Genomic DNA, 27,534 nt, shown 5'->3' with positions numbered 1-27,534 from the left:
CAAGAAGGATGATCACACAGATCCGCTCCTCAAAGCCACTGATTTCAGAGCAGTCCCTGTTCCAGTTAGCAACTAGCCTGCTATGTTGATGTAGCCGTAAATGAATACACAACTGTGTAAAAAGACGATTCGTGTCGTATTCCACACACTTAACAATTTTGTGATATGTGCAGATGAAGAAGTTTGATAATTGTAAATGTCCTGTTGTGATGTGATGTATAGAAACAGATGCAACTGGTGAGGTGTTGAATCGTGTACTATAGAATACGGTTTGTGTCTTTCACACAGCGGTAACACTAAAAGCCAAATCAAAGTTTTACTGTTACTGTCATCTGGAATAATGATGACGAGCAAATTGCCCTGAGCATATTGGATGTTTTAGAATATCTGTAAAACGAGTCATGCTAGGATGTTTTCACTGTGATTTGTATTACCTGTGGACAGTTAATTTTTCAGACAGAATATATTTTTAGTTCTTAAAAAAATCGTTGTGTCCCAAATGTTTAGCATACTAGCATTTGTCCCCTATGGACTGAATTTTTTTTTTTAGTTTGGATATATGTGTTAGTTTGAATATGTGTGTTCTTCTAGTTCTTCAGTGTGTTTTTGTCTATATGTTGCACTGCTGTGGGCTGGGGGAAAAGGCATTTTGTTTCATTTCATGTGCACAAGTTCATGAGGTGAAATGACAGTGTTCCTGATTCCTGATAAGGCTGTTCCGTGTTTAGGATGCAGTTTGTCATACCTTTGGTACATGAAAGCCTAGATAAAACATTTTTAAAAAGTCAGACATATGTAATAGGTCACTTTGGTCATTTTTCTACTTTTCAGGTATTTGGATTTAGTGAAGCGGTTTTCCCTCTGGTACTTCTAGTAATTTCCAAGTTGCTGTTTCCATTAATATTTTAGCCTGGAAATGTTTCAGTTCTAATTATCGCCCATAACTTGGACATAAATGCAACTCGATCTTGTTACCAGTGTAACAAAGAATGTACAGTTATCCTTACGTTTTGTAACACAGTATGTAGTGCACTGTTTTGTGATCATAGAGTACAATAGCAAACTGCATTAAACTATAAATGGTTATAACCTGTGACCCATGTTGATTCCTTCAAACTTTAAACTCCCCCAACATGGGGTCTAATGGGTTGCTCAAAAACTATTTGATTTATTAAGGAATTGTTTAGCATTTTGACATCCTGTTCCAACCACATGCTCCCTAACTTCTCTGACATACATGTACAAAAACAAAAGTACACAGCATTTGAAAAGCCTTTCGTTTCAAAACATCCGTGAGAATCCTCACAGGTAGCTGCAGAGCTTAATTTGCTGTTTACTAAACCTTTCTTCAACATTTATATCGTAAACTGCATGTGTCCAACATAAAGGGAGAAAAAGTGTCTTCGTAAATATACAGAGGTCCAGCCCCTCTAATGGATTTTTTTGACCGATGCTTTCTTAGGTTCAGTTTGGTTGTTTACCATCATGCATGCCACTGTGAACAACTGGTTTAAGTTTTGGGCAGTGGACAGATAGCAGACACATTTGGGCCTAATCTGGGGCACTTTTGGTACTTATGGCTCTGTTACGACACTAGCAACTGTTGTGTAAGCCAGGCGTGGCCCAATTGTCATAAGCCGGGCCTGACTTGGGTTACAGCACATACTATGTGGGCCAGATGTGGCCCAAGTATGGCAGAGTTGAGGCAACCACACACCCTGAGTCAACGCCGTCAATCAAGGCCAAATGTCGGCCATAAGATAACTGCAGATGTGGGCCATATTTTGGCCAACGACTCTTTGCTATCTGGGAGGGATGGCGTTGTTAAACAGGGCATACTCCCACATCTTCTGGAACATCACATCGATGTACGCTTTCAACCGTGCAGTGGAACACTTCATCCTGTAAACCACAGACTCTCTCCTTCAGCATGAAAGGCAGCCGCTGGACATTACAAGGGACAAGGCTTATCACTCTGAAGCCCTTGTCCACCATTGTGGTTGTGTCCGGGGCAAGTAAGAGGATGATTCCCAACTTCTGAAAAACGTAAAAAAAAAAAAAGTCAAATGTGTCTGGCTGGGAGAGCTAGCGTTGGGTTGGCTGAAGGAGCCTGGTCTGGTGCGTCCAGTGGGCCCAGGGACCACGGCCCTGCCCGGAGCTGTGCCCAGAGAAGAAACACTGAGGGCGGTCTGACAGGACGCGGAAGCAGGGCCGGCTACGCTAACTGCTAGCCCATGCAGACCGGCAGTTCTGACAGTCAACAGCTGGTGTTCGTTCTCTTGGACAGTGATTTTGTGTGTGTGTGTGTGTGTGTGTGTGTGTGTGTGTGTGTGTGTGTGTGTGTGTGTGTGTGTGTTTGGATTTTGTGTTGATCGCAATAATCTTGAAAGACATGATAATATGACCCCACCCCATTCTTCTAAAAATTTTGTGGATTTGCAATGAAATAGTTCAGCAGTTTTAATGTTTTCTTTGTGTGTGTGTGTGTGTGTGTGTGTGTGTGTGTGTGTGGGCCCTGTGATGGCCTGGCAGCCTGCCCAGGGTGTCTCCCTGCCTGCTGCCCAGTGACTGCTGGGATAGGCTCTGATAGCCCCTGAGAGCAGGATAAGCGGTTTGGATAATGGATGGATGGATTATGTGTTAGTTTTGATATATGTGTGTTAGTTTGGATTTGTGTTCCTGTAGTTCTTGTAGTTTTTTGGACATATGTTTTTTTCTTTGTGTTACACTGCTGTGGGCTGGGGTAAGCAATATTTCATTTTACTTCATGTAAGCAATATTTCATTTTATTTCATGTAAGCAAGTACATGAAATAAAATGACAAATAAAGTGGTCCTGACCACCTCATCGCTAAAGTGTCCGGGAAAGAAGGTAGATACAAAAAAGTCACTGAGCCATGGGGTGCCATTCCCACCATCGCCTTGACGGTGTACTTGGTTTTGTTGTCATAAAATACAGCCTCCTCGCAGGGGAAGAGGCTGGCTGGGGTTCTGCAATGAAATTCTGTGAAATCGACAACCACCTGGGTGTCAGAGTAGTGCTTGAACTCCATGGGCAGATGAGCTCTGACAATCTGCTTGGAGATCCACATGGGGACAGGGCCCAAAACACGGTGCAGGAAATGAGTCCAGAACGTCAAGATGCTGACCACGTCTGACTTCTGCACCATGAAACATGAAGCCAGGAACAACTGCTCCAGGCCCAGAATGAGATAGGCCATGAACATGAAGAATTTGTCTACTTTTGACAAAAGCTGTATGGCATAAACACAAAAAAGTGTCATTAATTGGCCATTTACTTTGACCATCACAGATTAATGCTCAATTACATTTTGAGTTGATCAAACCTTATTCATAAAAGGTTTTGCGCTGAAAGTTTCTCATCACAGTGTGCTTTGCAAAGCAGAGAAATGGGTCACAAAAAGGAGTCAGTGAAAGTTAAATGAAAGAAATAGAAAATTAAGCACCACCACTGAACAACTTCATCTGTGTGTAGGGTAAATGTTTTATTTGTAGCGGTGGGTCTACCTTGAGATTTAGTTGAAGGTGCTATGTGTAATATTTAGACTTCTGGAAGCATGAGTTGTTGATCTCGCTCCCTAAACTAAGCAACAATCACAGAAAACTGATATCTACTGAAGACGTTTGAAAATGGCAGATGTCGGCAAAAGTACTTAGTAATTGCAATGTATTATTTTGTTTAGCTATTTTGATTTGTTGCTGTTATTCACATCGCTGACCAATAGAATGGTGAATTGATTGCATTTATATAGTCATTTTTTCCAAAGCGTTTTTTCACTTAACACCTTAAATTTTACCTCCCCCCCACACACTCACTCCTACACTGATGGAGGTGTCAACCATGCAAGGTAACAACCAGCTCATCGGGAGCAGGTAGAGGTTAGGTGTCTTGCTCAGGGACATCTCGACACATTTGCTGGAAAGAACCAAGAATCAAACCGGTAACCCTTCAGTTACCAGATGACCTGCTCTACCTCCTGAGCCACTGCTGCTCTCAATAGAGATCAGTCCTCAGGTAGAAATTACACACAGCCCCTTTAAAGTCTAAGTATGCACTCTTTTCCACCCTGTCTGTGTCTCCTGATATGCATAGGATATAAAGGGGTGCAGATGTAGAGGACAGTGATGGTGATATCCATGTGTAACGGATATAAGGGGATATAAAGCCAATAATGGTGCACTTTTACACTGCCATCATTGAGTCCACCCTCACCTCCTCCATCACTATCTGGTACGCTGCTAGCACTGCATAGGGCAAGGGCAGACTGCAGTGTATCATCCGCTCTGCAGAGAAGGTGATTGTCTGCAACCTGCCTTCCCTCCAGGACCTGTACACCTCAAGGACGCTGAGGCGAACAGGAAAAATCATGGCCGACCCTTCCCACCCAGGCCATGGTCTCTTCAAAACACTCCCCTCTGGCAAGAAACTATGGTCTATAAAAACCAGAACCTTGTGCCACAAGAACAGCTTCTTGCCCACAGCAGTAGGCCTTTCCAGCCAGTCCCCAGATATCTACAGATACTGACACTGCCCCCCACCCCCACCTCCTTTGACCCTCTCTGCACATCATGACATGACATACACCTACACACATGCATACATACTCACATGCACAAACTCAGTGCAATATATCTCTAATTGCCCTACTGTACAGGGACACTTTGCATAAAGCCCGGACTACCTTGTAAATAACTTCTTATTCTGTAAATAACTTCATACTTAAAATTCTCATTTAGCATTTTTGCAAATAGCATATTTTCCATATTCCCCGTGTTTCCCAATTATTGCACCTTGTTTATATATATATATATATATATATATATATATATATATATATATAACTTTTATATTTACTATTTACTGTTAATTTTACTGTTAATCCCCCCCCCCCCCGCACCAACATACCAAGACAAATTTCTTGCATGTTCTTGAACCACTTGGCAATAAATCTGATTCTGGAAGTTGCTCTGACTTGTCCTTCAATTCCTGCTGTATGTTGAGGTCTATACTTGGCAAGGGAATTAACAAGGGAGGAATGGGAGAAATTGAAACTGCAGGGCTGTACTGTAGTCAAGTCAAGTTTATTTGTATAGCACATTTAAAACAACCACAGTTGAACCAAAGTGCTGCACAAGCTGAAAATACAATATAAAACAAGTGACACATGTGAATATAAAAATATATATGTGTAGAAAACATAATAAAATAAAGAATATAAGATGTAAACAATAAAACATAAGAGTAAAAGTATATTTGCACAGTAAAATCACCTAGTCAAGCTCAACTTGAATTGAATGCCAGTGAGAAGAGGTAGGTCTTTAACAAAGATTTAAACGTTTCTAGGGTCTGACCAGATCTCATGTATACTCCAGAGATCGGGGCAGCTACTGCAAAGGCTCTGTAATTGATGTAATCCTATGTTTTCTGCCTTTGCATCACCAATCCACCCAAAAATTGTGAAATTTGACTCATTATGTTCACGGCAAAACAAAGGGAAAAAACAGCTTTAATTTCTAGGAAATATGTTCATTTCTGTGACCATTCATTCTATGATTTTACATAAATGGGAAGTTAAGGTAATGGGTCTGTAGCAATAAGGATCTGAGGGGTCTTTTCTTGGCTTTAGAACGGGCACTATTGTTGCTTGTTTCCACACTGAAGGAAGTTGGCCAGTAACACCTCCCTTCTCCCTAATATGTTGGCGCTATTCGTCAAGATTCGGTTTCTACACTGCCTGGCCTCCTCTAATCTGAACCGTGAACTTCTGTGCCAGAAACTCTGCCTTTTCTAAATTGTTGAAAGCCATTTTGTCGCCCCCGCTGTTCATCGCTGGTAATTCACAAGACGTCATAGCCAAGAACCAATCAAGTGAGGCAGATTTTGGTTGCTTGACAACGAGTCGGCCATTCAGCGGAGTGTTTGGTTGGACCGCACACTCTTCGCCTCGCCGTCTGGACTCAGGAGCCTTCCGGATCGGTGGGTCGGTGCGTATCGGAAAATTAAATGACGGGCTACGACAAGTAAGTTAACTGGAGTGTTCGTATTAGAAAACCGACTACTCAAAAGTATGACAACTAGTGGTATGTTGACAAAATATTCAGCTGTGTGTAAATGTTCTGAGGCGTGCGATGGGAGCGGTCTAACTAGCTGCAGGGTGTTGAGTGTGTGACAGATACAGCTGCACAACTACGGACTGGTGCTATTTAAATAGTCATATAACAACAGCTTGACACTTTGTGGTGTTGATATGTCTGTTTACTGCTGTGTGTTAATGTAAGGCTACTTTGCCCTTCGATTCGCCTTTTCACCGCCTCTTGACCGTTACACTAAATGCACTCGACCAGACTTGTAATATGATATGATTATTTAGCAAATGTGCGACTACTGTGACTGTTACCTCATATATAGTGCTACTACGATGGGATCGCTATTTAGCAGATGTACTATTCCAAATAGTCCTACTGTGACTACTGTTTAGGAATTATACCACTACTACTACTTCACATATTATGATGTGATTACTGTGTAGCAAATGTAATACTACTACTTCATTTTAATTCATTTAATTAAATCAGAGGTTGATTATAGTTGTTAAGTGGGCCTGGTATTTGATGAGAAGTGTGGCGAGGCTTGCCAGCTGTCTCACTGAATGGCTGAGCCCTGTTGAAACCAAAAGCCTCAGTGGGATCACAACAGTCCAGACTGTTCATCATTGAAACACTCAAAAAAAGTAAAGGTGTAAAATGTAAACCTAAATGAGGAGAACGTTTTGTTATTAAAAGCTAGCTCTGTCTAGGGCCTTTGCCTGAGTACATTAAAATGGACACTGTTATGGGGTAGGGGAGACCTGGGCTGGTTTCCATTTGGTCTGTCTTGGCATAAGCACATTGTAAAAAATTGGTGAAATGCTTTGGATTTTGGTAAGAATGGACACCTTTTCTTAATGTATCTTAATCCAAGAAAAAAGTAGTATGAGGTCGGTTGCCAACAATTCTGTGTTATTTTCGAAGTCTTTCGAAGTTGAATCATCATTCTCTTCAACAGGTTAGGTGAACTGGTTTGGTGAAATACACATTTGAATAGTTTTATTTTTTTATTTTTTACTAAAGTCCTATTGTAGTGAAATGGCAATGAATTTGAACAGATATCGAAATATATATTTCTCCCATAATCTTACTTTTGCCTTGAATGCACGCAATTTCCCATATGACAACCAAAACCCCAAAATGAGTCCAATCATCTTTCCCAACCTGACTTTTCTGCTGCCGACTTGTTTTTCTTAATTCAACAGTATCCATACTTTTTGGCTTTTATGAAACAGCAGACTTGTATTACAGAATAACCAGCGGTATATGGTCAGTCACAGGTTATGAATGTGCGATTTCCTCTATGTAGACAAATCGCCACGTCTTGATTTAGGATGACCAGCCGGTGAGAAAAGCATTGAGGCAGAATGTCCTGACTAGTAATCCATTCAAAGGACTTTTCTCTTAGCATGCTGCCCTTATTATCTGGGGTGAATATTGAAAATGTTCAGTTAAATCAATTTATCTTTATAATTTGGAAGCTTGTAAAGTGTAACTGAAAGTAATCTGTTCTTATGTTGTCACACTTGTTCATCCAGGAGCTGTTCGTTTTATGAGAACAAGCCCTATTTTCACTGTGTAAAAAAGACAGGTTTAAAGTCTATATTCTGTTAGAGGATCCAGGCTGTAGGAGTGCATCTTTACCATGGAGCTCATTGGGCTATGATAAATGATTTGGCCTTTCCTAATCAGCTCTCCTCCCCCTCCCCCCCCTTATGTCGGCTGTCTCCTCCCGTCAATCCTCGTAATCCAGCCGTTGTGTTGAATGTGCACCGCTAATCTGACGCTCTATTTCAGGAGCCGTCTGCGTCTGTGGATCTTTTGAGCCCCGTGTGTCCTGCGCACGTAGCGGCTGATCCAGACACACAGCCTGACAGGTCACATCACCACTATGCCAGAGTCTTCCCATGGTGAGTAGACCGTTGAATTATTTCACATCTGATGATCTTTTGCCAATATTTTGCCAGCACTGAATTTGAGATTGATAACAGATGTCATGACTTGTTGCCTTCTTGTACAGTGCTTAATGAAAATCTTTAAATCGTTCAGCATGCCCAGAAATGTTGACTTTAAACTGCTTTGCTGCCCCTACCACATTTGCCAATTTTCTTCCCTGTTATAAACTACTGTACATCAAGCTTCATTTGTAAGGAAAAGGTTGATCTGACACAAATGGCTGAGGAATGCTATTTTTAGTATTTGCAGAAAGGCAAACCTTAAACCAGTTCACACATTAAAAGTAATCGCAGAAGGAATTGTATTACTTTACTGAGCCAGAGCAAAGCTGTTTTCCATATTTTACTACACAGTATTTGCACAGCATACTTATATTTCATTAATTTATTTGCCCATTTTAAAGATGATGAATGTGATCTGAGGGGAATGTTATTCTGTGCAGCATTTTAACCTCGACCTATATCTATCTATTTTTTCCCCCACACAGAAGTCAAGATCACTCCCAGCGGCTCTTTCGAATGTAGAATGTCTCCCCTGAGGGAGTTCGGCCAATCACAGGCGCTCTCTCTGACGGTGCATAGAAACCCTTGCATGCAAGCCACCTTCTGCACGGAGGTCAACGTGCCAGAATGTTTGTCATACATCAACCAGGTTTGTAGCCTTCAACATGTTTTTGATACTGAGTTAGCACAGGTAAAAATATCCACCTGGATTTCTATACTACATACCCATACACATTGCTAGTTTTAAAACCCGATATTCCCTCAAATATGAAATCAAGTTTGCTTCAAATTTTGATGAATTCGTATTGAGAAAACATCAAAAATATTTTAAGGACTGTAACCTACACCGAGCAAAACAGACATGCATAGTCGGACTGGCCATCGGAAGCACCGGGAGAAATCCCGGTGGGCCGGTTGCTGTGTGGGCCGCTTGAGCAGCCCATTTGGTAACCCTGTAATTTACAGGCCGTTAATTATGTAGTGAAGAAATTATGTAGTAATGTGTAGAAATTGCTAAGAAATGACAGTAAAGTAAAATAAGTAAAATTAATATAAGGACAAGTTGTAGTAGTAGAATGACTGGAAAGTATTGGGTAATTATATATTTTTTTTGGGGGGGGGGTTTTACCCCCTTTTTTTCTCAATTGTATTCGGCCAATTACCTCACTCTTCCAAGCTGTCCTGGTCACTGCTCCACCCCCTCTGCCAATCCGGGAAGGGCTGCAGACTACCACATGTCTCTTCCGATACATGTGAAGTCACCAGCCGCTTCTTTTCACCTGACAGTGAGGAGTTTTGCCAGGGGGATGTGAGAGGATCACATTATTCCCCCCAGTCCCGCCCCCCCAAACAGGCGCCCCGACCGAACAGAAGAGGTGCGAGTGCAGTGACCAGGGCACATACCCACATCCGACTTCACACCTGCAGACATGGCCAATTGTGTCTGTGGGGACACCCAACCAAGCCAGAGGTAACACGGGGGGGGACTCGATCTGGCGATCCCCATGTTGGTAGGCAATGGAATAGACCGCCATGCTACCCGTACGCCCATTATAGAGTAAAATTAAAGCAGAATAAAGAGGTTTGGTCGGTAATCATATGGGAATTAATTGTTATAGTGAGAGGTATAGCCCACATATAGAGTAAGACAGGTGGGTAATTTCTTAATATTACTACGCAATTTCTTAGCAGTTTTTTAGAAATTACTACATATTTAACAGCCTGTAAATTAAAGGGTTGCTTCGCCTTTTTTTTTCTCGTGAGCAGCCCATTATACAAAAACATGAGCAAGAGAGATGCATCACCGGCCCACTTCGATTATGTACCAGTCCACATCCTCCTCCTCGACACCCTCCACTACCACTACCACTTCACTGTGGGTGGATCTGGGCCCACCTAGTTGGCACGCAGGCCCAACCAATCAAAAGGCTTCCTTTTTTGCTGGATAATCCAGTGGATGGCGGTCAATGAATACAGTTTCTATTGTCTGACTATGCAACCAGTAGGAATAAAAAAAAAAACTTGTTTTTTTGCTTCTTGTTTACCATAAGATGGTGATGGGTCTGATTTTTTTCAGTGCCAGTGCATTTCAGTAATGCTAGATTGCGAGCAGCCCCTCCTCTTTCACTCTGTGTACAGCCCACACAGGAACAGAAGTCAAGTCCATTGTATTTGTATAGCCCAATATCACAAATTACAAATTTGCCTCAGGGGGCTTTACAGCAACACAACATCCTGTCCTTAGACCCTCGCATCAGGTAAGGAACTCCCTAAAAATACCCTTTAACAGGGAGAAAAAATAGGACGAAACCTCAGGGTGAGCAACAGAGGAGGGCTCTCTCCCCTAAGACAGACAACGTGCAATGGATGTTGTGTTTACAGAAAAAAATACAATTTACAGAATACAACATTAAAAGAAGATAACAGAATTATAATGGAATTATAAAATATATGAAGAATATGATGAGGAGGATGCCAAGTAGTGTCCAGATGCCACCGGAACAGCCCAGGACCTGAGCCACGCGACCACCATCAGCATGTAGACCTGACAGGAGGACAGACTACACATGCACACAGGAGAGACTCACATCACACCATTCACACACACGCGAGAAGAGACAAGAAAAAACATTAGTCACACATCGGAGAGAGAGAACAGACATTCGAGAGAAGAGAACAGTTTGCAATAGTCAGTTATCTTTTTTCTTTTTAAAATTTTCCCCCTTTTTCTTGCCAGTTGTATTTAGCCAATTACCCCACTCTTCCAAGCCATCCCGGTCACTGCTCCACCCCGTCTGCTGATCCGGGGATGGCTGCAGACTACCACATGCCTCCTCCGATACATGTGGAGTCGCCAGCTGCTTCTTTTCACCTGACAGTGAGGAGTTTCGCCAGGGGGACGTAGCGCATGGGAGGATCATGTTATTCCCCCTAGCCCCCCCCCCAAACAGGCGCCCGGACCGAACAGAGGGGGTGCCAGTGCAGTGACCAGGGCACATACCTGCATCCGACTTCCCACCTGCAGACATGGCCAATTGTGATTGTAGGGATGCCCGACCAAGCTGGAGGTAACACGGGATTTGAACCGGCGATTCCTGTGTTGGTAGATAACGGAATAGACAGCTAACAATAGTCAATAATCTATACGCTATAATCCCGTTGGCAGAACAGTGTTTGGTAAATTCATTGAGACGGAAACCGACCCGCCGTACAGTACAGGTTATGAAGCACTCAACTTAAAGGCAACTAATTGTAAACTAAGGCAAAAAGATGATTTTAAGTTTGGATTTAAAGGACTCAACAGATTCTGATTGTCTGATGGCAGCAGGCAGGTTATTCCACAAGAACGGGGCCTGATAGGAAAAGGCCCTACCACCAGCTGACTTCTTTTTAACTTTGGGTACACACAGGAGCCCTGTACTGTGAGAGTGGAGAGCTGGAGATGGACTGTATGATTTAAGGAGATCAGAATTCTACTTTCTGCTAGCTAGCTGCTTTTAATGTAGGTTAAATCATGGCGAAACAAATGAGTTTGCCGGAGTTTGTCACAAAAAGACATCGTGAGGAGCAGGAGGGAGAATTCAGCTCAAGTTCACTTCAGGTATCGTTCTCAACCCGGACACCTGCTCCTGCTCCAGTTTCTCCTCACAGTGTGTATTGAGAGAAACATTTCGTCACTCATCTAAGTGACCTCCTCAGTCTCAACTCACTGCAGGTATCCCCACCCTTATAAACAATACAGTTGGGCTGGTGTGTTTGTATGTGCATCAATGGGGCAGGGGTGGTGGAGTATCCCCAGGCTGGTTGTGGTGGGCTGGTCTGGGTAAAAAATTGGTGGGCCATTTTTTAGTCCCAGTCCATCCCTGCAGACATGTTTTGCAAAAAAAAAGGCAACGGTGGTGCAGTGGTTAGCACTGTCGCCTCATAGCAAGAAGGTCCTGGGTTTGAACCCCGGGGTTGTCTAACCTTGGGGGTCATCCCAGGTCGTCCTCTGTGTGGAGTTTGCATGTTCTCCCCAAGTCTGCGGTGGGTTTTCTCCGGGTGCTCCGGTGTCCCCCACCATCAAAAAGACGGTGCACGTTAGGGTTAATACTCCAGTCTGTGCCCCTGACCGAGGCAATAGGAAGAAATAACAGGAGTTGGTCCCCGGGTGCTGCACGGCAGCTGCCCGCTGCTGCTAGCTACACGGCTAGGATGGGTTAAATGCAGAGCGTAATTTCCCCATCGGGATCAATAAAGTACCTCAAAATCAAAAATCAAACACTAAATGTCCCATGACATGAAAAAAATTATTTTCACTCTTGTTACGTGTTGTATGTGCACTCAGTTTAAATCTCTTACAGTATGTATAAGAAATTCCCTTTTTTTTAGAAGAAACATATTTTTTCAGATAAATACAGTGATGTTTTGTAAAAATCATCAGCACTTGCAGGAAGGAGCACGCTTGCAAAACTGTCGAATGAATGGATGAATGAATGGGAGCAAGATCGAGTTAAGACAGGTGATCTACCGCCAAGTGAAACTCGCTAATAGCATATCGACGTCAACGTTCTTCTAAAAATGCCCAACTGTGGTTGGCTTTCAGTCAAATCAATCCCCCCCCCTCACAAACTCCCGCTCAACCATTCCATTTCATTTGGATATACACCAAATCACAGAAGTTTACAGTGCGCTCAGTGCCATTTCATGACACCTTTAAAGGAAATGGCACAATTTATGCTGTGAACAAAACATCACGCACAGTAGCAGACAGCTGCCTACCTGATCCACATTCACATCTATTTCTGGGGCCACATGGATATAACTCTGTGTAGATTCATGACTAAAACTGTGTGTATGGGACGCCCGGGTGGCGTGGCGGTCTATTCCATTGCCTACCAACACGGGGATCGCCGGTTTGACTCCCCGTGTTATCTCTGGCTTGGTTGGGTGTCCCAACAGACACAATTGGCCATGTCTGCAGGTGTGAAGTCGGATGTGGGTATGTGCCCTGGTCACTGCACTCGCACCTCTTCTGTTTGGTCGGGGCACCTGTTTGGGGGGGAATAACATGATCCTCTAGCTTGGTCTAGTCAGAAAGGCATGAACTGAGGAAGCCTCTTGGATGAGAGGCGAAACGTCTTCACGGATACATACCAAGTCCGGTTGCACTTGATTCAACTCTTTTGGATAACCATGACCTGGATGAATGAGAACATTCACAGACAACATGATCCTCCCATGCGCTACGTCTCCCTGGCAAAACTCCTCACTGTCAGGTGAAAAGAAGCGGCTGGCGACTCCACATGTATCGGAGGAGGTATGTGATAGTCTGCAGGCATTCCTGGATTGGCAGAGGGGGTGGAACAATGACCAGGGCAGCTCGGAAGAGTGGGGTAGTTGGCCAAGTACAATTGGGAGAAAAAGGGGGGAAAAAATCTGGAAAAAAAATCTGTGCGTACGCACAAAGACAAATATGCATACGCATTATTTTTGTCATAATTATAAAGCCGTGCGAACGCATGTTTGTTTTGTAAATCTCAGTCATTGTGAAATTGTACACATGTGCACGAGCTTGATTTCCACTCCCACCATAAGTCATAAATTGATGTAGATACTCCCTTAATCAATCATTTTGCATATAAAAACACTGTTTGCGCCATAAGTTAATCAGGCATAGCAATGAAAAGAACCCAAAGATGAAGCTCAATTTTATTGGTCGTGAAATTGAGGTGCTTGTCGGAGAAGTCGAAAAAAGAAAAGATGTTTTGATGATCTCACTTCTGGAATCACAAAACAGAAACCAAATATAGAATGGTATAGCTATCTAGAAAGTAACAGAGACCATCAACTCCGTAAGTTCTGAGGACCCTGGTGGAAGTAAAGAAGAAGGGAGAAGAAAGAAAGCCACATTATTTTTTGTCATTGTATAGTTTTCAGTTACAATGAAACGTGTCTTCTGCACTTAACCTGTCCTATTGTACAGGAGCAGTGGGCAGCTGCAGCGCCCAGGGACCAACTCCAGTTCTTCTTTCCATTGCCTTGCTCAGGGACACAGACAGGAGTATTAACCCTAACATGCATGTCTTTTTGATGGTGGGAGGAAACCAGAGCACCCGCAGGAAACCCACGCAGACACGGGGAGAATATGCAAACTCCACACAGAAAGGACCTGGGACCACCTGGGGTTCAAACCCAGGACCTTCTTGCTGTGAGGCAAAAGTGCTAACCACTGGGCCACCATGTCGCCAAAAAAACCAAAAAACAAAACAAAACACAAAAAAAAAACCAGGTTGGATTATAAACAGGAGGCAAAAAGGTTCTTCAATCTACACAAAGAAAGCATCAAGGCAACAGGAGGAGGGCCGGCAACCCCTGCTTTATCTTATGTGGATCAACACATTGCTTCTATTTTGGGCCACATAGCTTTGTGTGGAATTACCGATGACCACGAACCTCCATCAGCAGCAATATCTCAGTAATGTAATCAATGATTAGTTTGTAGTGCTCACACTTAAACCGACTTTACAAGGTGTGTCACAACTAAGGATAAAATAAAACAATATTAACAGCTAAATAAAATGTTGACTCTGACTTAATGTACATTAAAAGAATGGTAAAATTGGGGGTTTCTGGGTAGCGTAGCAGTCTATTCCGTTGCCTACCAACACGGGGGTCGCCAGTTTGAATCCCTGTGTTACCTCCGGCTTAGTCGGGCATCCCTGCAGACACAATTGGCCGTGTCTGCGGCTGGGAAGCTGGATGTGGGTATGTGTCCTGGTCACTGCATTAGCACCTCCTCTGGTCGGTCAGGGCGCCTGTTTGGGGGGGGGGGGGATAGTGTGAGCCGCCCACGTGCTACGTCCCCCTGGTGAAACTCCTCACTGTCAGGTGAAAAGAAGAGGCTGGTGGTTCCTTATGTATCGGAGGAGGCATGTGGTAGTGTGCAGCCCTCCCCGGATCGACAGAGGGGGTGGAGCAGTAACTGTTATGGCTCAGAGTGGGGTGATTGGCCAGATACAATTGGGGAGAAAGGGGGGGGGGATAAAAAAAAAGAATGATAAAATTAACCACTCAAAGGTAATTAATCAGCTTAAATCAGCACACACAAAAGCAGTGAAGCTGGTTATCAACCTAAACAAACAATATTTTACTAAAATATTCTGTCTCACCTTATATTTCATCTCCACTTCATCACATCACCCTCAGATCACTCTAGAAAAACTTTTGTACACTTGGTCTAAAGAATGCGTGAGGCGTGCACATTGTTTTAATAAATACCAGTTTATGCACAGGAAATAGTGTATGCATGATTTTTTTTTGTGTACCCATCGTTTATGCATGTGGCCTCTGGTCTTCTTTTTGGTTTTCCTTTTTTAGGAGGTTTCTTCCCTCGGCCTGCCCCCAGTTTGGAGCCAGTTAGCTGGAGGATCGGAGCTGAATGCGGTGGCGGCGCTCAACAGCATGTATGACCTAATTCAGCTGCACCGCAGGGACCTGCGCACCTTGGAGGACATGGAAGTGGAGCAGCTTAAGTCGAGCAGCAACGTAGAGTTCCTGCAGCTTAGTAACTCCAGGCTAAAGGTGACCCCCTCCCTCTCTCCTTCCTTCTTTCATGCCTTGCGCCAATGGTTTTCTCTGGATTCACTCAGTGAAGAAAGGGGGGGGGGTTCAAATGTCAGGGTGTCTGTCAAAATATACAGTTCTAAGAAAGAATGGGACTCTGTACTGAATCATGAGGAGCAGGTGTAGGGCAGGCAGATTTAAAAAAAAATTTTTTTTTACCCGATGATGTTTTGGGTTGGATCCCCCTCTCTAGATGAAGGTTAGTTAGCGCTAGGTTTGTTAGTTAGTGATATTGGCTGGTGAAGTTGGGGCTGGTAGGAAATAAAGATTTTGACAGCAAGTGATTGCATACTGCAATAGATAAACTAGTTTTCCAGGTTCCCCAAATTTGCTCTGATCTGGGTAAAACTGCATTTAAATTCTACACCCCTAAAACCTTCTCTGTGTCTCGTCCCCCATGCACATAGCCCTGTGCAGTCAGACCAGCAGCTAAACACCTTCCCCCATCATGCATTGGAGACTGGGATCGTCTTACATTAGTTTAATGACAAAGGGTGAAACTGCGAAATAAAACACAATTACCAAAATCACTTAAATATAGAGTAGATGAATCACAAACACCATACAATGATAAATGTTGAAAGAAATAACAAAAAATATAACTACACATGGCTATAGTATTGTAGTATTGCTGTAGTTAATATAAAGTTAATATAAGAGCTTATGAGCAATAATGCAAAGCTAGGCAAATTTAGGCATTTCAGCAACAAGGCAATTCAGAGTGCTTTACATGTAACATAAAAGGCATTAAGACAAAATGTAAAAACAACATAAGGCAATAAAAAGACATTTTAAAAGAATAAAAAGAGTAAAAGGTACAGTGCAGTGTAAGATGATAATCAAAAGCTTCAAAAAGGCAGTGGCAAAGAGAAAAGTCTTCAGCCTTGATTTAAAAGAACAGAGTTGCAGCAGACCTGCAGTTTTCTGGGAGTTTGTCCCAGATATGTGGTGTATAAAAACTGAAAGCTGCCTCTCCATGTTTAGTTTTGACTTTGGGGACAGAAAGAAGACCTGTCCCAGATGATCTGGAAGGTCTGGATGGTTCGTAGTGTAGCAGAAGGTCAGAAATTTATTTTGGCCCTAAACCATTCAGTGCTTTATAAACCAAAAGCAGTATTTTTAAACCAATTCTTTGACGGACAGGAAGCCAGCATTAAGACCTCCTCATAACTGGAGTGATGTGATCCACTTTTTTAGTCTTAGTAAGGACTCAAGCAGCAGCATTCTAATTAAGCTGCAGCTGTTTGATTGATTATTTTTAGAGACCTGTAAAGATGCTGTTATACAGTAGTCAAGTCGACTGAAGATAAATGCATGGACAAGTTTTTCCAAATCCTGCTGGGATAAATCCTTTAATTCTTGATATATTCTTCAGGTGATAGTAGGCCGACTTTGTAATTATCTTAATGTGACTATTGAAATTCAGGTCTGAGTCCATGACTACACCAAGATTTCTGGTTTGGTTTGTGGTTTTTAACATTACCGATTGTAGCTGATTGCTGATTTTTAGTCGTTCTTCCTTAGCTCCAAAGACAATAACTTCTGTGTTATCTTTGTTTAATTGAAGAAAATTATGAGACATCCTATCATAGATTTGGTCAATGCACTTACTCAGCTCTTGTATAGAATTATAGTCCCCTGGTGATATGGTTATGTATATCTGTGTGTCATCTGCATAATTATGGTAACATATTTTGTTGTTTTCCATAATCTGAACTAGTGGGAGTATATAGGTGTTAAACGGAAGCGGCCCCAGAATGAAGCCTTGGGGAACTCTACAGGTCATTTTTGTCCACTCAGATTTTTAATTACCTATAGACACAAAGTAGTCCCTGTCCTTCAAGCAGGATTCTGTGCCAGAAAGTTCCACTCAGTTTTCCAGTCAGTGTAGTAATATGTTGTGGTCAACTGTGCAAATGCAGCACTTAGATCCAATAATACCAGGCCTGAGTTTGTGCGCTTAAACAGTTTGTGTTTAAGCGGATGTCATTAAAGACCTTAATAAGATCAGTCTCGCTGCTGTGGTGTGGTTGAGAGCCTGTCTGGAAGACATCAAAACAGTTGTTTAGTGCCAAGAAGTTGTTCAGCTGCTGGAAAACGGCTTTTTCAGTGATTTTACTTAGAAACGGGAGGTTTGATATGAGCTTATATTGTTCATTAGTGAAGTGTCTAGATTACTCATTTTTAAGCGTGACTTGATGACTGTACTTTTCAGGGCTTGTGGGAAGAAATCTGAGAGAAGAGACATGTTGACAATTTGTAGATTTGATGGCATGCAATTAGAAAGATTTTTGAAAAAGCCACTTGGCAGAATATCAAGGCAGCAAAAAGAGGATTTCAGATGTTATATAATGTCCCTGAAGTTTTTATGTTTGATGGCATCAAATTGTGTCATGCTGCCCCTCACTGTCTGGGGTGGGCTGTATCAGCAGCAGTGGGTACATACCCAGTAGGCAGAGGGAGAAATGAGCTGAAGGGGGGGGGGGGTAAGGGTAAGGGTAAGGACCCAGTCAGTCCTAGTAGTCAGCATGCCCTGTAATGCTGACTGCAGAGATTGCCCTTGCTTTGTTTGGATAAGTGGGAATTTTGGTGCCTCATAGTAACATCTCATCAATCTCTTTTATCTGCATCCTTGGCTTGTGTGAGATATCTCTGAGAAACGGGGGGGGGGGGGGGACGATCCATGGCATATTCCTTGTTGTCCTGGGTAGAAAAGATTGCTCTACTTTTCCCAAATTTTCCTGGCCTTTTCCAAATACCAGCTCTCGGGTGCTGGAGACCATAGGTTAAGTTGGCAGTAGCGTGTGGACCCCCACTCTGTTTAAATGAACTCCGTCCATTCTGAAATGGTTTCGTTGCTCCAAGAACAAGTTGAAGTTGTCATTGAAGCTCAGTTTTTGAGCAGTGCATGCAGAGGACAGCCATGTATTTAATGCCAGCAAGCGGCTGAAACATTCAGTTCCTTTCCCTAAAGTGGGGATTGGACCTGACACAAATATATGAGGTGGGACTTGTAGAATTTCCATTAGGTGTATGAAATCCCCTTTTAACAGTTCTGAGCCATGTGTCAGGATGAGTGTCATTTGTTCCAACATGTACAATAAGTGTGTCCGTGCCCAGATGGTCAAATAACACTTTTGGCAGTGTTTGGACCATGTCGCTAACAATAGCATTAGATAGACAGACAGTTTTCAAAACTTTAACATTGCTGATTATATGGTCACCTACCAGCAGATGCAAGGGCATAATGCTGATGATATCTATTTTTACACAACTGATCTATTTTTTTCCCTCTATACGTGGGTACACTGCCCTCCAACAGGTAAAAACTACATAGAACTGTGTAAAAAACGAGTACAATCTATTTTAAAATGATTAAAATTACTACCTCATTGTACCAGAGGCAATGTGATATAGCAATGCAACCTTGTGTTTTTTTTCCATTGCACATTAAAATAATAAATCACATCAGTGTGTATCCATGAGCATGTAGTTAGAACGGTCTAATTAATGCATTAAGTACCAGTTTAAGTATTTGCCACTTAACTTACCCATTTTCCAAAGTAGCCTACTTGAAATCTCCTCTGAAAACATGGTTGGCATGCAGCCAAACGCAACACAGACACATCTGGTGTAGCAGGTAAAAAAAAACAAAAACACTCTGCCCCATCTATGTGACGCGTAAAGCATCATCTTATCAAACTGTCATATCGGCATTTTTGGCCGATGCTGATATTTCATTTTAAAGCCTTTATCAGCCGATGACGTGCCGATATCATTGTGCATCCCTACTTATATGCTAGCGGTGCTAATGCTAGCTGTGACATTACTATTGTGCTCACTGACAGGCAGCTCATCTAAAACAATATCCCTGTTCTCCAGCCGAACCTCTGGTGAGACATTAGTGGAGCTGTGCCTGTTGTGTCTGACTCTTCTTTCAATGCGGACAATATCTGTCCAGAGCTCGGGGTTTGACAATGTGGGGGTAGAACAGGTCTTTGTTCTTGCTCCCTGGTGTCGGTCTCAAGTGGATTCGGGCGGGACCAGAGAATAGTGTCCGCATGGTCATTAGCGTGGGGCTCAGTATGTCCGAAAGCCGCTCCGCAATGCGCTTCATGTCCTCCGGTTCCGATCGTCATCCAGTTCCAGGGCATCAGCTTGGGAAGCAGCAAACAGCATGTCAATAAGTTTTTTGTCCCCTTGTATTTGGTAGAGTATAGAGTGTAATGTTATACAGTGTATGTAAGATAACCTATATCACTTATCTAAATAAACTGAAACTGACTTGCTTATAGCACAACCCTACTAGCTTACTGAAGCATACTAGCGTGGTGCCATCCTGATATGAACTACCAATCAATTATCATCATCACAGTACTCATATTGCACATCAAACTTAGTAGTCATCATCAACAGAGATGTAAGAACAGTATGTCAGTATACCTTTGACGTACCGAGAATGCTACCAAAGACATGGAACGTAGAAGATCGAAGCGGATTGAAAAAGGTAAGTGAAGACATAAAACAATGATGCTTTCCTGCTCACAATTTATTTCCCTGACCGAATCACATGGTACAAAAAGTCACATGCTTAAATGTATACGCTGATGCTATACAAACTAGTGCAAGCAGGGAGGGATAACACCAAACTAAAGGAAAATAATGTCCTGATGGGGACAGAACACTCTGATTTCTACATTTTTAATTGTGTGATTGTTTTTTGATATTTGCTCATATGTTGAACTTTTATTGCTACAAGAAATGTAATTGTGTTATTCCTTACAGTTTCAATTTTCTGAGTCTAACATGTCTTATTTTAATTATTTTGGCACCATTTTAAATGAGGGCTCAATGCCTTGATGAGTCCTCTGAGAAATAAATAAAAATCAAATGACTGAATAAGAAAGACCTCTGAATGCTTGCCTGCACAGTCCAGAGATGTCTGAGCTCAGGGTCTGTTACACAGAAAGCCCATGGCAAGGCGTTCAGTAGCTGAAAGATGTTGGCCAACAGGTTTGAACCCGAGCCGTCAGTTTGAAGGATGGTCTTTCTAACAACAAGGCCACTCTGTCACCCCCATTTAAAGACTTAATCCTAGCAGCCGAGACCAGCAGAGGGATTAGTTGTTAAGGCAAATCTAAAATCACCTCCAAGCCACAATGAAGTATAAATCCACATTGAAAACTTGGCTGATGCCTCTTTCAAGAAAGGTTTGTTATTGGTAAAATGCTCATCTCCTTTACAGTCGATACTGAGAAACTAAAAAGTCTACATGTTGTAGTTTTCTGATATTGCCGTATTCAGTTTTACTGCCATTTTGAAGCATCTTTTATTTGTTAATTCATATATTCATTCTAATGTTGTTACATTTATTGTGTTAGGTTTTGATTACCTTATTTCTTTTTTTAAATTACTACCCCCCCTTTTTTTTTCCTCACCAATTGTATTTGGCCAATTACCCCACTCTTCCGAGCCATCCCAGTCGCTGCTCCACCCCCTCTGCCAATCCGGGGAGGGCTGCAGACTACCACATGCCTCCTCCGATACACGTGGAGTCGCCAGCCGCTTCTTTTCACTTGACAATGAGGAGTTTCAGCAGGGGGACGTAGCACGCAGGAGGATCACGCTATTTCCCGCAGTTCCCCCTCCCCCCTGAACAGGTGCCCCGACCGGCCAGAGGAGGCGCAAGTGCAGCGACCAGGACACATACCCACATCCAGCTTCTCACCCACAGACACGGCCAATTGTGTCTCTAGGGATGCCCGACCAAGCCGGCGGTAACACGGGGATTCGAACTGGCGATCCCCGTGTTAATAAGGATTACCTTATCTCTATGAGCACCTTTATTCTTAGTTCCCCTTATCTTTCTGTTTTTTTTGGGGGGGGGGGTCTCTGCTGCAACAATCCAGTTTCTCCATGTTGGCATTTGAACTTAAATCAACATTAGAGATTAAGAGCATCACGCCAGGCTATGCTAATTTCATAGCATCATGTCGCCCCCCCCCCCATAATGTGTTGATCAACTCCCACAATTTAGCAAAGCACTGTAAACCTTCTGCCCATGTAATATGAGAAGCACAGTGGTTGTTGGAATGACTGATTTGTTTTGTTTCTTTATTCTCTATATTTGCCAATAGTTTTTTGTTAGACTCCCACCTTGTGGTGGATACATAGAACTACAGTGTGACGAACAAATGAGCCAACGGATTGACTGACAGATCCATAGCGCCCACCCCCTCCGATTTCATGGGGATGGAAGAAGCTTGGCTCATTTGTTAGGATTAGACTTGTTATAATAAGGTTTGGATGACTCTTGTCTGTGGTACTCCACTATCCTAGGACCAACTCGAGGTCTCCAAAAGGGAGAACACAGTACTCAATGAGAGACAGCGCCAGCTACAGCTGAAAGTGAAAAGCTTGCAGAATTGTCTAAAAAATGAAAAAGAGGAGGTAAGGTGGCTTGTACCACTGGAATCCTAGGGCAAATTACAAATAATATATATCTATAATATGGATTGAAACTTGGTTTGGGGTTATAGCCATGTCTGAATATTTAGTTTTTCTCCCCCGATGCCTTGGCAGGTCCAAAAACTTCAGAACATAATTGCAAGCCGGGCCAGTCAATACAATCATGACATGAAGAGGAAGGAGAGAGAATTCAATAAACTGAAAGAGCGTCTGAATCAACTCCTGGTGGACAAAAAGGAGAAAAAACAAGGTGAAATGGAAACTCTCTCACGCCCCCTTTTCCACCTTTGAATGAATTTTTACTCTCCCCAAATACAAGTAGTTTATAAAGAGGATTATTTTACACATTTTCCCAAGGTGTGCATCATCATGTTTTAAGACTAATCTTTTTCCCAAGTTGTTGTTTTCTGATTTGTTGCTGTTTCACCCTCAGCTATTGAAGTGTTAAACTACATTGGAAGAGCTGATGGGAAGAGGAGTCTTTGGAAAACTGGAAAGACAGAAGCCAAGTACGTACACTTTCAATGATGTTGATGTCTTGACGTTAATTCTGTGTACACAGACAATGAACGGAAGTTCTGGTTTGCTCACATGGGGCACATTAATAATCACATAACTTTATAAAACAAGTACATAAACAAAAATCTATGAGCAAAAAACGTACTTGTATGTGTGGATGGTGGGGTGAAAATAGAAATTTTCAAAATGGGCGATGCGGTCAAAGCTTTGAAAGTGATGAGTTTCATTTTACAAGAAAGAACCTTGCTTTTAAAATAATAATACTACTACTACCTTCGGCTGCTCCCGTTAGAGGTCGCCGCAGTGGATCATCCATTTCCATTGCTTCCTGTCCTCTGCATCTTCCTCCGTCACACCAGCCACCTGCATGTCCTCTCTCACCACATCCATAAACCTCCTCTTTGGCTTTCCTCTTTTCCTCTTCCCTGGCAGCTCCATATTCAGCATCCTTCTCCCAGTAGACCCAGCATCTCTCCTCCACACATGTCCGAGCCATCTCAATCTTGCCTCTCCTGCTTTGTCTCCAAGCCATCCAACTTGAGCAGTCCCTCTAATATAATCATTCCTAATCCTGTCCTTCTTCATCACTCCCAATGAAAATCTTAGCATCTTCAACTCTGCCACCTCCAGCTCCGCCTCCTGTCTTTTCATCAGTGCCACTGTCTCCAAACCATATAACATAGATCGTCTCACAACAGTCTTGTAAACCTTCCCTTTAACTCTTGCTGGTAACCCTTCTGTCACAGACCACTCCTTACACTCTTCTCCACCCACTCCACCCTCCCTGCACTCTCCTTCACCTCTCTTCTGCACTCCCCGTTACTGTGGACAGTTGACTCCAAGTACTTTAAACTCATCTTCCATGTTCTAAATCTCAAATCATCACATCCTCCCTCCATGTTCTAGACAGTATTAGTTCATTTTTAAGGAGCAAAGGATATTGAAATGGTGGCAGTGTGGAACTCTAAAACATGTTATTACTAATTTAAATGTAAAACATGACGCGATTAAATATTCCCCTCTGCATTTAGGCATGCACACATACATCCCAGAGGCTAGATCACTGCCTCTGATAAGTCAATCTGTTGCTTAGCTTGATTGTTTTTGTGCCATTAATATTAGCGGTGCATGAATTCAGATTTGCTTTATTGCAAGTTATACCACACCGGAGAAGCTTCTATCAGACAAAGTAAAAATTATTATCATTACAGTAAATAGCTTGCTTTCCGTTTCTGCTGAACAAGTTGTTTAAAATGACATTGATGTTTTAGATTCTAGTGGATTATCATTTAGGGGACAAGCAGCATCACACTGCAACTCAACCTGATCTGGATTTATCTGAACCAAGAACACAAGATAAAGACAAAATCCGCTTTACTTGTGGCAGCTTATGTGGTCCAGGCCTCATAGTGTGGGGTCATAGTTTACATCTATGAACAGCTCAGTATGTTTTAGACTCTAAAACATACTGTAAACTGTACTCTAAAATTTAGAGTACAGTTTACATGTTGCTGACTTAAGAGACTACTAATGACGGATTCTGATAGTTTTAAAGACGCAGAATGGAAGTAAACACAGTATTCTTACATGGTTATTTAAAGATAATTTTGCTCTAATATTTTCAGTCGTTTAATTTTACCAGACGCATTCAACAGCAGCATGACTAGTTGTAAGAACAAATGTACTCCCCCCCCCTTTTTTTTTCTCCCCAATTGGATCCGGCCAATTACCCCACTCTTCCAAGCCGTCCCGGTCGCTTCTCCACCCCCTCTGCCGATCCAGGGAGGTCCGCAGACTACCACATGCTTCCTCTGATACATGTGGAGTCGCCAGCCGCTTCTTTTCACCTGACACTGAGGCGTTTCAGCAGGGGGACGTAGCGTGTGGGAGGATCACGCTATTCCCCCCAGCTCCCCCTCCCTCAAGAACAGGTGCCCGACCGACCAGAGGAAGCGCTAGTGCAGTGACCAGGACACATACCCACATCTGGCTTCCTACCTGCAGACACGGCTTATTGTGTCTGTAGGGACGCCCGACCAAGCCAGAGGTAACACGGGGACTTGACCCTACAATCCTTGTGTTGGTAGGCAACGGAATAGACCGCTACACTACCCGGATGCCCCCCGAACATGTCCATCCATCCATTATCCAAACAGCTTATCCTGCTTTCAGGGTTGCGGGGATGCTGGACCCTGTCCCAGCAGTCATTGGGCGGCAGGCGGGGGGACACCCTGGACAGGCCACCAGGCCATCCCAGGGCCCACACACGCACGCACGCACGCACGCACGCACACACACACACACACACACACACACACACACACACACACACACACACACACACACACACACACACACACACCTAGCGACAATTTAGTACGGCCGATTCACCTGACCTACATGTCTTTGGACTGTGGGAGGAAACTGGAGCACCCGGAGGAAACCCACGCAGACACGGGGAGAACATGCAAACTCTACACAGAGGACAACCTAGGACGACCCCCAAGGTTGGACTACCCCAGGGCTCGAACCCAGGACCTTCTTGCTGTGAGGCGACTGCGCTAACCACTGTGCCACCGTGCCGCCCCCCCGAACCCATGTAGTTTTTAATCCCTAAATATTATATATTAATATTGCAAGTGGGACACTGTCCTGTTGCCCTGTGTTTGGGTGCAGGGTCAGAGTGCTTTGGGACAACCTCACTAAGTCTTCCCTCATCCCAAATAAACAATCCTTTCTCTTTTTCTTCCCAAAGACACGAGGGAGAAATGTACAAGACTCTACTGAGTGACTACGACAACCGGCAGAAGGAGCTGTTAGTGGAGAACGCCGAGCTCAGCAAAGTGCTGCAGCAGATGAAGAGAGACATGGTATCCATCCTCAGTTCAAAGAAGCCGACACTAGAAGGGAAGAAACACGATGACGGTCCCGTACAGGTTAGACACGTTTTTGTGCTTTTTTTTCTTCTCCTTTCTTATGTCTGAACCAGACTGCTTTTGTGCTGTACGACAAGGAAAAATGTTTTCGTAAAACCAAGCCACCAGTCTCAGATCAGATCTCAGCTCAGAAGTAAATCGGCCTTGAGGCTGTAGTCTTAATAAAGTTTGGCTGCTCCCTTAAAGTTAAGATAACATTTACACTACCGTTCAAAAGTTTGGGATCACCCAAACAATTTTGTGTTTTCCATGAAAAGTCACACTTATTCACCACCATATGTTGTGAAATGAATAGAAAATAGAGTCAAGACATTGACAAGGTTAGAAATAATGATTTGTATTTGAAATAAGATTTTTTTTACATCAAACTTTGCTTTCGTCAAAGAATCCTCCATTTGCAGCAATTACAGCATTGCAGACCTTTGGCATTCTAGCTGTTAATTTGTTGAGGTAATCTGGAGAAATTACACCCCACGCTTCCAGAAGCAGCTCCCACAAGTTGGATTGGTTGGATGGGCACTTCTTTGAGCAGATTGAGTTTCTGGAGCATCACATTTGTGGGGTCAATTAAACGCTCAAAATGGCCAGAAAAAGAGAACTTTCATCTGAAACTCGACAGTCTATTCTTGTTCTTAGAAATGAAGGCTATTCCATGCGAGAAATTGCTAAGAAATTGAAGATTTCCTACACCGGTGTGTACTACTCCCTTCAGAGGACAGCACAAACAGGCTCTAACCAGAGTAGAAAAAGAAGTGGGAGGCCGCGTTGCACAACTGAGCAAGAAGATAAGTACATTAGAGTCTCTAGTTTGAGAAACAGACGCCTCACAGGTCCCCAACTGGCATCTTCATTAAATAGTACCTGTTAGAGCCTGTTTGTGCTGTCCTCTGAAGGGAGTAGTACACACCGGTGTAGGAAATCTTCAATTTCTTAGCAATTTCTCGCATGGAATAGCCTTCATTTCTAAGAACAAGAATAGACTGTCGAGTTTCAGATGAAAGTTCTCTTTTTCTGGCCATTTTGAGCGTTTAATTGACCCCACAAATGTGATGCTCCAGAAACTCAATCTGCTCAAAGAAGTGCCCATCCAACCAATCCAACTTGTGGGAGCTGCTTCTGGAAGCGTGGGGTGCAATTTCTCCAGATTACCTCAACAAATTAACAGCTAGAATGCCAAAGGTCTGCAATGCTGTAATTGCTGCAAATGGAGGATTCTTTGACGAAAGCAAAGTTTGATGTAAAAAAAATCTTATTTCAAATACAAATCATTATTTCTAACATTGTCAATGTCTTGACTCTATTTTCTATTCATTTCACAACATATGGTGGTGAATAAGTGTGACTTTTCATGGAAAACACGAAATTGTTTGGGTGATCCCAAACTTTTGAACGGTAGTGTACATGCAGAAATAGAGCCTTTTTAATTCTTTCTAGCGTTGGTTTATTTAAAATAATAGCTAATCCATTAATATTTAAATCATGGACACTTTTGTCATTGATTGTTTTGATAGTGAGTGTCTGGTTGGAAAAATGGCAGGGCGTGTAGCCTTTTATGTTTGTATCATAGCAGCCAAATATAAAGGAATATGGTGGATAATGGCAAATATAAAGAAAATTCAAATTTGTTGTGTTTAATGTAGTGAATTCGGGGGGCAGTCCAGGAACTGCCACAGCCAGGATGTGAACCTGGATCCCCTGCACCACAGGCGACTACATTAGCCAGTCGACTAAAGGGTGCGAACCATTAGCCAAGGGCCAGCGAGTCTATTTGTCCGTGCACGTTACACTACCCCCCTCCTTCGGGAAGCGCTTCAGCATATCAGCTCCCTCACGCCTCTGGCCGCACGCGCTTCCAATGGCCTCACGGTCTCACCATCCCACTTCTGACTCCAATGTAGCGAATTTGGGGGGCAGCTGGGAACTGCCACATGGATAAGTAGA

General features: G+C 43.0%; 1 protein-coding gene across 1 annotated transcript in view; it reads left to right on the top strand.

Moving 5' to 3' along the window:
* Window positions 1–5,950: 5,950 nt before the first annotated feature.
* The window catches only part of LOC130109492 (afadin- and alpha-actinin-binding protein-like), a 30,104-nt gene continuing 8,520 nt past the window's right edge, over window positions 5,951–27,534 (top strand). Inside the window, exons 1-8 of the mRNA XM_056276414.1 lie at window positions 5,951–6,041; window positions 7,905–8,017; window positions 8,551–8,714; window positions 15,425–15,628; window positions 22,010–22,120; window positions 22,253–22,388; window positions 22,572–22,647; window positions 25,413–25,593. Of these exons, the coding sequence (XP_056132389.1) occupies window positions 7,999–8,017; window positions 8,551–8,714; window positions 15,425–15,628; window positions 22,010–22,120; window positions 22,253–22,388; window positions 22,572–22,647; window positions 25,413–25,593 (891 nt within the window). The 5' untranslated portion in view covers window positions 5,951–6,041; window positions 7,905–7,998. The remainder of the gene's footprint in view (window positions 6,042–7,904; window positions 8,018–8,550; window positions 8,715–15,424; window positions 15,629–22,009; window positions 22,121–22,252; window positions 22,389–22,571; window positions 22,648–25,412; window positions 25,594–27,534) is intronic.

The sequence above is a fragment of the Lampris incognitus genome, chromosome 3, assembly GCF_029633865.1.
Source record: "Lampris incognitus isolate fLamInc1 chromosome 3, fLamInc1.hap2, whole genome shotgun sequence".
NCBI classification, from domain to species: Eukaryota; Metazoa; Chordata; class Actinopteri; order Lampriformes; family Lampridae; genus Lampris; species Lampris incognitus.
Note: the sequence above shows the minus strand (reverse complement) of the source record. Positions and strands in the feature narration are given on the sequence as shown.